This window comes from Pseudophryne corroboree, chromosome 1, assembly GCF_028390025.1.
Source record: "Pseudophryne corroboree isolate aPseCor3 chromosome 1, aPseCor3.hap2, whole genome shotgun sequence".
Taxonomy (NCBI): domain Eukaryota; kingdom Metazoa; phylum Chordata; class Amphibia; order Anura; family Myobatrachidae; genus Pseudophryne; species Pseudophryne corroboree.
Genome location: NC_086444.1, coordinates 758,753,642 through 758,767,250, shown reverse-complemented (window position 1 = coordinate 758,767,250; position 13,609 = coordinate 758,753,642). Strand labels below are relative to the sequence as shown.

The 13,609-nt window shown below is 45.1% G+C and overlaps 1 protein-coding gene across 1 annotated transcript in view; it reads left to right on the top strand.

Moving 5' to 3' along the window:
- Window positions 1-13,609, top strand: part of SNCA (synuclein alpha) — a 179,114-nt gene that overhangs the window by 146,816 nt on the left and 18,689 nt on the right. Inside the window, exon 5 of the mRNA XM_063917266.1 lies at window positions 6,108-6,185. Coding sequence (XP_063773336.1) covers window positions 6,108-6,185 — 78 coding nt within the window. The remainder of the gene's footprint in view (window positions 1-6,107; window positions 6,186-13,609) is intronic.

Here is a 13,609-nt window from a genome sequence, read left to right as displayed (position 1 = left end):
GTTTTAGCATGGCCAAATAACAAAACTGTAGCAGGGCATGCTGGGATATATAGTTCAACAACAGCTGGAGTGTCAAGGTTAGCCATCACTGGCCTAGCTGATAATTCATGCCCAAGGCAACTAGGCACCAGTACACACAACCAAATCTTTTGATATGGCCACTATTTGCCTTTACCAACCCAACAACTAAACACATACTGTGTAAAGACCAATAATAGAAACACACAAGGACAAAATACAAAACTGGAATTTTTTTGTCCAATTATTTCTCCATATCCTTAAAGTTTATCCACTGATTTAATTTGGATTCTTATTAAATGCAGGCTTATAACAGCAATTGCTGTACTGTTTTTGAAGCCCTTCTATGAATACAGAAATGTATATTTTAACTGCGAAGCAATCCGTAAAATGCAGTTACTGAATTCTTGACATGTATAACCCTGTTTTATATACTAGAATGTGAGGACTTAAAATACATCAAAAGGATTATGATATCCTTTTCCTGTTCCATTCCAATATGTGCTTCACAGCCACATAAAAATTTTACTCACCAAATATTCTGTAGAGGTAACTATAAAAATGATAACATATCGAGTCTCTACAGAATTGGGCAGAAGCAAATCTCTGAGGATGTGGATGTGATAAAATCCGTCCATTTCGCTATGCGATAATTGATTACATTGCATGGATGAATCAATTATCCTGCAATGCCACTCTGCAACCTTTTTGGGGTATTTTTTATGAAAAATACCCCAAGTATGTGCCGAGCATGCGGCAACCGCTGACATCGCCTCTACCACCGCCATCAGGTACCCCTGTTGGGACCACACCCCCATAGGCAAACGCAGGGGGGTTCTGGTTGCCCGGAAACCCCCTTCCTATTGGCCAGCACTTTGAATGATAACAACAATAACATATAATACTAGAGCTGCCACCACAATATGCAGTTAAGGGACAGAGCAGAGCTGCTGCACATGCCCAGTGGTAGCAGCTTCTTCTTCCAAGTTTGCTGTGTGTGTGGATCTGCTAAGCCCTCAATCAGTGCACCGAACTAGAGAGTAACTGCCAGGAAGAAGAGACTGGTGCTTTACCATGAGGTGGGATAATGTGTGCTTAGAAAGTGCTGTTCTGTCTCTCCTGGTTCTAGTATGTTGTGTATTTATTTATTATGAGATGCTTAACCTTTTACTGACCACTTATGTTATTTATATTAGTTAAATATGTTTTATACAGCCTATACTATAGACTAACTATAGTGTTATTAATACTGTATGCTATACACTAATGTGCACATAAATGTTCCTGGGTAGGTAGTAGTTTCTTAAATTGCTCCCCCAGACTCCATCACTTGCTCTAATGTTCTGCATAGCGGGAGATTGTGGGTTGCATTTGGAACCCCCCCTCTATAAATCCTGCATTTACATACCCCCCGCACGCTCATACTCACCAGACCAAGGGGCCGGTGATAGGAGGGCTGGCGTGCATCGGATCCTCTTTCTGCTGTGACCCCCAGTGCTGTAAAGTCAGCTGCTGCATCCCTTCACAGCATCACTTTACTGCACTCGGGGTCACAATGGGAGCAATAAGGATCCGATGATCGGCAGCCCTCACCGAAGCACTGATCAACGATCTCTGGGTCTGGTAAGTATGATTTTTTTTTTTACACAGTGCTCAGCTTGTGTTTCTATCTGGATCGCTAATTTGATGACCAAATAACTGGAGGAGGGGACCGTATGCGTGCCTATGCATACAGTCATAGACTAATTACAATATGTGCACTCACATTTGCAGATACCTCATTTTGGAGGATTATCTCTTGTAGAGTTGGTGCAATGATATGCAGTGATACTGTGGCCTATTTTGCTGCTTCTGATTGGCTTATTGCATATTAACCCATTTGATACTTGTGCCCCGGAAATTTTTCGGGTTTTGTGTTTTGGTTTTGGGTTCGGTTCCGCGGCCGTGTTTTGGGTTCGAACGCGTTTTGGCAAAACCTCACCGAATTTTTTTTGTCGGATTCGGGTGTGTTTTGGATTCGGGTGTTTTTTTCAAAAAACCCTAAAAAACAGCTTAAATCATTGAATTTGGGGGTCATTTTGATCCCATAGTATTATTAACCTCAATAACCATAATTTACACTAATTTCCAGTCTATTCTGAATACCTCACACCTGACAATATTATTTTTAGTCCTAAAATTTGCACCGAGGTCGCTGGATGGCTGAGCTAAGCGACACAAGTGGCCGACACAAACACCTGGCCCATCTAGGAGTGGCACTGCAGTGTCAGGCAGGATGGCCCTTCCAAAAAATACTCCCCAAACAGCACATGACGCAAAGAAAAAAAGAGGCGCAATGAGGTAGCTGTGTGATTAAGCTAAGCGACCCTAGTGGCCGACACAAACACCTGGCCCATCTAGGAGTGGCACTGCAGTGTCACACAGGATGGCCCTTCTAAAAAATACTCCCCAAACAGCACATGATGCAAACAAAAAAAAAGAGGCGCAATGAGGTAGCTGTGTGAGTAAGCTAAGCGACCCTAGTGGCCGACACAAACACCTGGCCCATCTAGGAGTGGCACTGCAGTGTCACGCAGGATGGCCCTTCCAAAAAATACTCCCCAAACAGCACATGACGCAAAGAAAAAAAGAGGCGCAATGAGGTAGCTGTGTGAGTAAGCTAAGCGACCCTAGTGGCCGACACAAACACCTGGCCCATCTAGGAGTGGCACTGCAGTGTCAGGCAGGATGGCCCTTCCAAAAAATACTCCCCAAACAGCACATGACGCAAAGAAAAAAAGAGGCGCAATGAGGTAGCTGTGTGAGTAAGCTAAGCGACCCTAGTGGCCGACACAAACACCTGGCCCATCTAGGAGTGGCACTGCAGTGTCAGGCAGGATGGCCCTTCCAAAAAATACTCCCCAAACAGCACATGACGCAAAGAAAAAAAGAGGCGCAATGAGGTAGCTGTGTGAGTAAGCTAAGCGACCCTAGTGGCCGGCACAAACACCTGGCCCATCTCACGCAGGATGGCCCTTCCAAAAAATACTCCCCAAACAGCACATGACGCAAAGAAAAAAAGAGGCGCAAGCTCTTCCCGTCCAGTGTTGGGAAGGTCAGGCATCGCAACCGACACAATTGGACTCACTTTTGGGATTTGGGATTTCGAAGAACGCACAGTTTTTTGCTGTGCTTTTGCCGCAAGTCTTTTCTTTTTTCTAGCGAGAGGATGAGTGCTTCCATCCTCATGTGAAGCTGAACCACTAGCCATGAACATAGGCCAGGGCCTCAGCCGTTCCTTGCCACTCCGTGTCGTAAATGGCATATTGGCAAGTTTACGCTTCTCCTCAGACGCTTTTAATTTTGATTTTTGGGTCATTTTTTTACTGATCTTTTGTGTTTTGGATTTTACATGCTCTGTACTATGACATTGGGCATCGGCCTTGGCAGACGACGTTGATAGCATTTCATCGTCTCGGCCATGACTAGTGGCAGCAGCTTCAGCACGAGGTGGAAGTGGATCTTGATCTTTCCCTATTTTTTTAACCTCCACATTTTTGTTCTCCATATTTTGCGCACAACTAAAAGCCACCACAGGTATACAATGTAGATGGGTGGATAGTATAGTATTATATTACTTATGGACGACGAGTGACGACACAGAGGTAGGTACAGCCGTGGCCTACCGTACTGCTGCTTATATATATAATATACTGTATAACGGACCTGGTGGACACTGTCAGCAGACTGCTAAACTAGTATGAAGAAAAAAACAACAACACAGGTATACAATGTAGATGGATGGGATAGTATAGTATTATATTACTTATGCACGACGAGTGCACTGACGACACAGAGGTAGGTACAGCCGTGGCCTACCATACTGCTGCTTATATAATATACTGTATAACGGACCTGGTGGACACTGTCAGCAGACTGCTAAACTAGTATGAAGAAAAAAACAACAACACAGGTATACAATGTAGATGGATGGATAGTATAGTATTATATTACTTATGGACGACGAGTGACGACACAGAGGTAGGTACAGCCGTGGCCTACCGTACTGCTGCTTATATATATAATATACTGTATAACGGACCTGTTGGACACTGTCAGCAGACTGCTAAACTAGTATGAAGAAAAAAACAACAACACAGGTATACAATGTAGATGGATGGATAGTATAGTATTATATTACTTATGGACGACGAGTGCACTGACGACACAGAGGTAGGTACAGCCGTGGCCTACCGTACTGCTGCTTATATATAATATACTGTATAACGGACCTGGTGGACACTGTCAGCAGACTGCTAAACTAGTATGAAGAAAAAAACAACAACACAGGTATACAATGTAGATGGATGGATAGTATAGTATTATATTACTTATGGACGACGAGTGCACTGACGACACAGAGGTAGGTACAGCCGTGGCCTACCGTACTGCTGCTTATATATATAATATACTGTATAACGGACCTGGTGGACACTGTCAGCAGACTGCTAAACTAGTATGAAGAAAAAAACAACAACACAGATATACAATGTAGATGGATGGATAGTATAGTATTATATTACTTATGGACGACGAGTGCACTGACGACACAGAGGTAGGTACAGCCGTGGCCTACCGTACTGCTGCTTATATATATAATATACTGTATAACGGACCTGGTGGACACTGTCAGCAGACTGCTAAATTAGTATGAAGAAAAAAAAAACACCACAGGTATACAATGTAGATGGATGGATAGTATAGTATTATATTACTTATGGACAACGAGTGCACTGACGACACAGAGGTAGGTACAGCCGTGGCCAACCGTACTGCTGCTTATATATATAATATACTGTATAACGGACCTGGTGGACACTGTCAGCAGACTGCTAAACTAGTATGAAGAAAAAAACAACAACACAGGAGTGTTTTTCAGGCAGACGTATACTGGACTGGTGGTCACTGTCAGCAAAACTGTGCACTGTACTCCTGCTATAACTGCTCCCCAGTCCCCACAATTAGGCAGTGTGAGCAGAGCAGTGCACTCAGCACAGATATATCATGCAGCAGTGCAGCACACTGAGTGAGCACAGATATGGTGGTCGGAGCGTTTTTTTCAGGCAGAGAAACAAAGGATTAAACTCACTGGTGGTATAATCAAAACCCTGCACTGTACTCCCTAACAGCTGCTCCCCGTCCCCAATCCTCCCCACAATTATAACTAACTAAGTCACTCTGTGTTCTACTATAACGGAGAGGACGCCAGCCACGTCCTCTCCCTATCAATCTCAATGCACGTGTGAAAATGGCGGCGACGCGCGGCTCCTTATATAGAATCCGAGTCTCGCGAGAATCCGACAGCGGGATGATGACGTTGGGGCGCGCTCGGGTTAACCGAGCAAGGCGGGAGGATCCGAGTCGCTCGGACCCGTGTAAAAAAAAGGTGAAGTTCGGGCGGGTCGGATTCCGAGGATCCGAACCCGCTCATCACTATTTGATAGTAATGCATATTTGGTGTTGCAGCTATATTATATGAAGTTATAGCCATCTATTTGTACTACTTACTTGACAGTGTGTAATACAAACAGTAGGCCATTTGGACTACTGCAGAAAATGGTACTACCACTGACTTTTAAAAGAAGAAATACTGAAGTATCGGTATTTGCATTTAATTTCATTTTCTGGAAAATATAATTCACGCATTTATTCATAACTGCCAAGACGATATTCTGTTTTATGTATATACGACACTTCATCACATTATCAAATTGGGTACAAATCAGTAATGCAATGGTAACATTTTCTACTAACACTGTCAAGCCACATCGCTACTCTATCATAGGGCGTAGGTATAGACACTTGTAATACTGACATACATTATGTCTCCTGCAAATACTTCTGTTATTGAGCTGGATGCATGTTGAGTTGACTGAACACATTTGTGTAAGTATGTCTTTTACTATTTATTTATGATGTGCAGCTGGTTCAAACTCTTCATGAGTCCTAATGTGTTGCTGATCCCTTCTGAACACTTTTTATTTAATGATTAAATTTTAATTTTGTAAAGCTTTTATTACTGTTTATCATTTTATGTATTTTTAATTCAGAATCAAGAAGGACATGGGCAAGAGGAAAATACAGACATGGCAATGAATCCAGATGAGACGTATGAAATGCCCCCTCAGGTAACTGCATATTATATTACTTGCATGTTTTAAATAATCCAGGAGAATTCATATATGGAGAAGAACTAATAACTAGAACATTAAAAGTAGAATAATTTGATCTTCAACACGATACAGTTTGATCTAATATTCCTATGTCACTGCTGTAACAATAATAATAATACAGTACCTAAGGTGATATCCAATTAGCCGTGATAGTGCCGCAGCAGCGAAAAATGGATGCTTTTTGTGATTTTACTTTTCACCCCTATCCAATTGCCTTTCATGAAAAACACCTGTTTTTCTGGCGTAAATACATACAGTAGGTCTTGTCAAAAGACGCAGACTTATGTATTTTCGCGCCATAAAAGATGCACTTAGCATAAATTATGCTTAGCATGCCTGAGACACATGAAGCATAATCCTCGATAAGTGCTGGAATCGGGTTTAAGAGCCTGCTTATCAGGGTTAATTGGATACCCCCAGGCAAGACAATTACTGTTAGGGTCTCCTGCCCTGTGCTGCCACGTCGTCATGGCAACCGGGAGACAAGTGCTAGCGGAGTAACCTGAGCGCAGCTGATACTCCGGTTCGGGTCTTTTGCTGTGCAGTGGTTATAGGCTCTGTGCACGGCAGGGGATCCGGTGCTGGTTTTTGTGCTCACAGTCTGTGAGGTCTGAGTGGGGCGTGGACAGCACCTGCTTTATAAGGCCTCTTCTCAGGGTAAGCAGATGCTGCTGAATCTTTGTTGGCTAGTCAGTTCCTGAAAGTTAACCAGTACTGCGTAGCTTTGTATTTGTTTGTTGCTTACTGCAAATAGGCCTGGGGATTTGGTATTACACTCTGCCAATCCAGACCTAGCAGTAAGACTGGAGTCAGTCGTTTAGCTTGCTGGGGTTCTGAAACTACTCTGTGAACTTAGCAAGTTTGCGGCTGTATTCTAAGACTTGCCTGTCTAATCCTGTCTCACTGTGCTAGGTGTCAGGGGTCAGTTTAGTGGCAGTAAACTGAACCTGTGCACTGCAAGTGAGAATTAGGATTGTGGAGACTCTCCTTGTGTCTATCATTCCATCTCTGACCAAGGAGTTTACTGCCACACCCGTTGGTAACCCTTTAGGGTTTTGCTGTTGCCCTTAGCAACAGCATTTCGGGTTCTCTACGTATTAAAACACAACATTTTGCTTTTCCCATCTGAGCAGTTCTAATACAAGGGAGATACCCAGTTCCTTAGCCTCTGGGCTTCTCTGTTCACCTTGTGTGTATTTTGTTACCCTATCACCTTCTGTGTACGTTATGTCATATTCCCCAGTCTGTCTGTGAGTCCATTTGTTTTGCATAACAGTTCAAACACCAGTACATTCCTGCAGGCACTGTAGTGCATAACAGTTGACACCAGTACTTTCCTGCAGGCACTGGTGTGCATAACATATTCAGCAGCCTAATACTCCTGTTGAAATTTTGTGGGAATATGGAGCATACCCCTCAAAATACGTTGCAACAGGTGGTCGATCAGGTGCAGGTCCTGACTCGACAATTTAATGATTTGTCCATTAAAATGCACACCTCCCAGGCTGCTGGCGGAGCTCCCGCAGCAGCAGCACCTGCAGGGGTTAAGGAGCCGAAAGTAAATCTCCCGGATCGTTTTTCTGGAGATCGCTCGCAGTTCTTTTGTTTCAAGGAGAGCTGCAAGCTATACTTCCGGCTTAGGCCTCAGTCTTCTGGGTCGGAGATTCAGCGGGTGGGCATAGTGATTTCCTTGCTACAAGGAGACCCACAGGTCTGGGCATATGGGTTGCAGCCTGACTGTCCATCGCTTAAAAGTGTTGATGCTTTTTTTACGGCACTGGGCATGTTGTATGATGACCCTGACAAGACGGCCTCAGCCGAGGCTCAGATTTCGATCCTTAAGCAAGGGCGAAGGCCAGTTGAGGTTTACTGTACGGAGTTTCGGAGGTTGGCCCATGATACCCAGTGGAATGACCCAGCCCTGAGACACCAGTACCGAAGAGGTCTTTCTAACCAGATAAAAGACCAACTGGTACAATATCCCTTGCCTGATAGCTTGGATCAGCTCATGCAGTTATCCATCCGGGTGGATAGACGGCTGAGAGAGCGTAGGCTTGAAAGGGAGACTGAGATTTCCTTCCTTCCCAAGGGAACCTCAGACTCTGAGGAATTTTCCGAGGAGCCTATGCAGATTGGGGCTACCCGCCTCTCCTCGCGTGAGAAGACGCGGAGGAGACAGCAGGGGTTGTGTTTGTACTGTGGGAATAAAGGTCATGTGGTAGTATCATGCCCAGAAAAGCCGGAAAACTTCAGGGCCTGAGGGTGATGGGAAATATCCTGTCAGGCCAGAAGTCATAATTTCCCAAGAAGACTTTTATCATTCCGGTGACCTTGAAGATCCTCGGTCAAACTGTCAAGACTGAGGCCTTTGTGGACAGTGGGGCCGACGGGGTTTTTATGGACCGCCAATTCGCCCTGAAACACTCTGTTCCCTTAGTACCCTTGGCATCGGAAATTGAGATTTGTGGGTTAAACGGGGAACCATTATCCCAAGGTAAAATTACCTCTTGCACTAGCCAGATTTCTTTGTTTATTGGAGCCACACACTCTGAAAAATTGTCCTTTTATGTGACTGTCTGTACTTTTGCCCCATTGGTGTTGGGGTTACCCTGGTTAAGGGCCCACAATCCTCAATTTGACTGGGTCTCTGGGGAGATTCTTAGTTGGGGTACTGATTGTTTCAGGAGTTGCTTGAGCCTTCCAGTCAGGCTCTCGCAGCTAAGTTTGCCAGGATTGCCAGGGTGTTATGCAGATTTTGCGGACGTGTTCTCCAAAAAAGTTGCAGAGGTACTACCTCCCCATCGCCCCTATGACTGTGCCATTGATTTGTTGCCAAATGCTAAGCTTCCCAAGAGCAGGTTGTACTCCCTGTCACGTCCTGAGACTCAGGCTATGGCAGAGTACATTCAGGAGAACTTGGCTAAGGGATTTATCAGACCTTCACAGTATCCAGTTGGGTCGGGGTTCTTCTCCGTGGGTAAAAAGGACGGTTCGTTGCGACCCTGCATCGACTTCAGGGAATTGAACCGTATCACGATTAAAAACTCATACCCACTGCCTCTCATTTCGGTCTTGTTTGACCAGCTTCGTACTGCCACCATTTTTTCTAAGATTGACCTACGCGGTGCGTACAATCTAATCCGAATAAGAGAGGGGGATGAATGGAAGACTGCCTTTAATACCCACTCAGGGCATTATGAATATTTGGTGATGCCTTTTGGGCTCTGTAATGCCCCGGCAGTCTTCCAGGATTTCATGAATGATGTGCTCAGGGAATATTTGGATAGATTCTTAGTTGTATACTTAGATGACATCCTAATCTTCTCCCATTCCCTGGAGGAACATCGGAAGCATGTACGCTTAGTCCTCCAGAAACTCAGAGACCACCGGCTTGGGGCGAAGCTGGAGAAGTGCGAATTTGAAGTTCAGCAAATCGCATTTCTAGGATATATTATCTCCCCAGAAGGTTTCCAAATGGAGGGTTCCAAGGTACAGGCAGTCCTGGATTGGGTGCAGCCCACTAGTTTGAAGGCGCTTCAGCGTTTCCTGGGCTTTGCGAATTTTTATAGACGATTTATCGCTGGATTTTCGTCTATAGTGGCGCCCTTGGTGGCACTCACTAAGAAAGGGGCGGATGTTGCTCTCTGGTCTTGTGAGGCTAAAGCGGCTTTTGCCCGTCTCAAAAGGGCATTTGTTTCGGCCAAGGTGCTGCGACACCCAGATCCAGAGCGTCCTTTTGTGGTGGAGGTGGATGCCTCTGAGATGGGTATTGGGGCAGTGCTTTCTCAGATGGGAGTGTCTGATAATCGCCTTCATCCCTGTGCTTACTTTTCCCGTAAATTTTCGCCTGCCGAGATGAATTATGACGTGGGTAACCGGGAATTGTTGGCTATTAAGGATGCACTCGAGGAGTGGAGACACTGGCTTGAGGGGGCTAAGTTTGTGGTCTCAATTCTCACTGACCATAAGAATCTGGCATATTTAGAGTCAGCAAAGCGTCTCAATGCCAGGCAGGCACGATGGGCTTTGTTTTTTGCTCGCTTTCATTTTTTGATAACATATCGCCCTGGGTCAAAAAACATCAAGGCTGATGCGCTCTCGCAGAGTTTTGCTCCAATCCAGGAGACCACCGAGGAGCCGTTGCCCATTGTTTCCCCATCATGTATTAAAGTGGGCATTACCCAGGACCTCTTATCATTAGTCCTTAGAGCACAGGAGCAGGCTCCTCCAGACCTTCCGGTAGGTCTTTTGTTTGTGCCTCCTAGGTTAAGACAGCGAGTGTTCCTGGAATTCCATGCCAAGAAGTCGGCAGGTCACCCGGGTATTGCCAGAACTCGGGAGTTGCTATCTAGGGCGGTGTGGTGGCCCTCGGTGGCTAAGGATGTGGATCAGTGGGTTCGGGCATGTGACATCTGTGCCCGAAATAAGACTCCTAGAGGGGTTCCTGTTGGCCCATTACATCCACTCTCTATCCCATCTAAGCCATGGACCCACATTTCAATGGATTTTGTGGTGGACTTGCCCAAATCCTCGGGGATGACAGCCATCTGGGTTGTCGTTGACAGGTTTTCGAAGATGGCGCACTTCGTTCCACTGGTTGGGCTGCCATCGGCCAGATGCCTGTCTGAATTATTTATGCTGCATGTTGTGCGTCTCCACGGGTTGCCACTTGATGTGGTCTCTGACCGCGGATCCCAGTTTGTGGCCAAATTCAGGAGGGCATTTTGTTCCGATCTCCAGATTTCTGTCAGCTTGTCGTCAGGCTACCATCCGCAGTCTAATGGGCAGACTGAAAGGGTGAACCAGTCCTTGGAGCAGTTCCTCAGGTGTTATGTCTCCAAGTGTCAGACTGACTGGGTTGCTCATCTGTCCATGGCGGAGTTTGCCTATAACAACGCGGCTCACTCTGCTACAGGGATCTCTCCCTTCCTTTGTGTGTATGGGCATCATCCTAAGGCCAATTCTTTTGACCCCCTGGACTCCACGCCTGGTGGTTCCTCTGTGGTTTCGGTCCTTAGAGGTATTTGGCGGAAAGTGAAGAAAGCCCTTGTGTCTGTGTCATTAGTGACCAAAAGGGTTTTTGATAAGCGGAAAAGACCCTGCAGCTTCAAATTAGGAGACTTCGTCTGGTTGTCTACCAAGAATTTGAAGTTGAGACAGCCATCTCATAAGTTAGGCCCCCGGTTCATCGGCCCTTATAAGATCACCAGGGTTATCAATCCGGTGGCATTTCAGTTAGATCTGCCCCGTTCTTTGGGTATCAATAAAACATTTCATTGTTCCCTTTTAAAACGGGCGATTAGTAATCCTTCTTCCAGTGGAAGACCTTCCCCTCTTCTGATACGTGGCCAGAGGGAGTTTGTTGTTGAAAGGATTCTTGACTCCAAGGTGGTTCGGGGTCGGCTGTCATTTTTGGTGCACTGGAAGGGGTATGGCCCGGAGGAGCGGTCGTGGGTGCGCAGTTGTGATCTTCATGCCCCCAGACTGATACGCTCTTTCTTCTCGCAGTTCCCCGATAAACCCGGTGGTAGGGGTTCTTTGACCCCTCGTCAGAGGGGGGGTACTGTTAGGGTCTCCTGCCCTGTGCTGCCACGTCGTCATGGCAACCGGGAGACAAGTGCTAGCGGAGTAACCTGAGCGCAGCTGATACTCCGGTTCGGGTCTTTTGCTGTGCAGTGGTTATAGGCTCTGTGCACGGCAGGGGATCCGGTGCTGGTTTTTGTGCTCACAGTCTGTGAGGTCTGAGTGGGGCGTGGACAGCACCTGCTTTATAAGGCCTCTTCTCAGGGTAAGCAGATGCTGCTGAATCTTTGTTGGTTAGTCAGTTCCTGAAAGTTAACCAGTACTGTGTAGCTTTGTATTTGTTTGTTGCTTACTGCAAATAGGCCTGGGGATTTGGTATTACACTCTGCCAATCCAGACCTAGCAGTAAGACTGGAGTCAGTCGTTTAGCTTGCTGGGGTTCTGTTACTACTCTGTGAACTTAGCAAGTTTGCGGCTGTATTCTAAGACTTGCCTGTCTAATCCTGTCTCACTGTGCTAGGTGTCAGGGGTCAGTTTAGTGGCAGTAAGCTGAACCTGTGCACTGCAAGTGAGAATTAGGATTGTGGAGACTCTCCTTGTGTCTATCATTCCATCTCTGACCAAGGAGTTTACTGCCACACCCGTTGGTAACCCTTTAGGGTTTTGCTGTTGCCCTTAGCAACAGCATTTCGGGTTCTCTACGTATTAAAACACAACATCTTGCTTTTCCCATCTGAGCAGTTCTAATACAAGGGAGATACCCAGTTCCTTAGCCTCTGGGCTTCTCTGTTCACCTTGTGTGTATTTTGTTACCCTATCACCTTCTGTGTACGTTATGTCATATTCCCCAGTCTGTCTGTGAGTCCATTTGTTTTGCATAACAGTTCAAACACCAGTACATTCCTGCAGGCACTGGAGTGCATAACAGTTCTGACACCAGTACTTTCCTGCAGGCACTGGTGTGCATAACAATTACTTCTGGTAATATACCGCAGGTAATTGGATACCCCCATAGTAATGAAAGACAAAAGTTGTTTTTGTACTTCAAACATAACTTTATTTGCACATGAAAAATAGTTGCTGGCACAAAAGCCTTCTTGACTAATTGTGTCCGGTTATCTATCATTTTATAACCATAAATGGTACAAAGACTATTTGTATAACAGAAAACACTCATAATATTACATAGTGATCAAAGATTGCACTAAATCCTTCTTAGCAGCTTACTTCCAGGTACAGTATGTATATTTAACAGAGAGGAGAACCAAGCACTAACTATGGTATGCTAGCAACATGTAAATTATCATGTTGCTGTATCTATTTACAGTCTCACTATTCTATATGATATCATGGTGCTGGTGATGTACATAGAGTAGCAATTCTGTGGTTACCAAAAGTTCAGGATATTAGGTGGTATGAACTATGGTCTAATGACTGAAGAAGGTCTGACTGGTGCCTCTAGCGTGAAACCATGTGATAGGTGTGGGGTTAAATTGTCCTGCACCCTGGACAAATACGGAACCTCCCAAGAGAGTCCCAAGTGAAAGCTCTGGAGTACAAATATCTCATCCACTGTGAAATGTGGTCTGTTATATACATATGTGTGTGTATATATATATATATATATATATATATACACACACACACACACACACACACACACACACACACACACACACACACACACACACACACACACACACACACACACACATATATATTTTTATATATATATATATATATATATACACTGCTCAAAAAAATAAAGGGGACACTAAAATAACACATCCTAGATCTAAATGAATGAAATATTCATATTCTATACTTTGTTCTTTACATAGTGGAATGTGCTAACA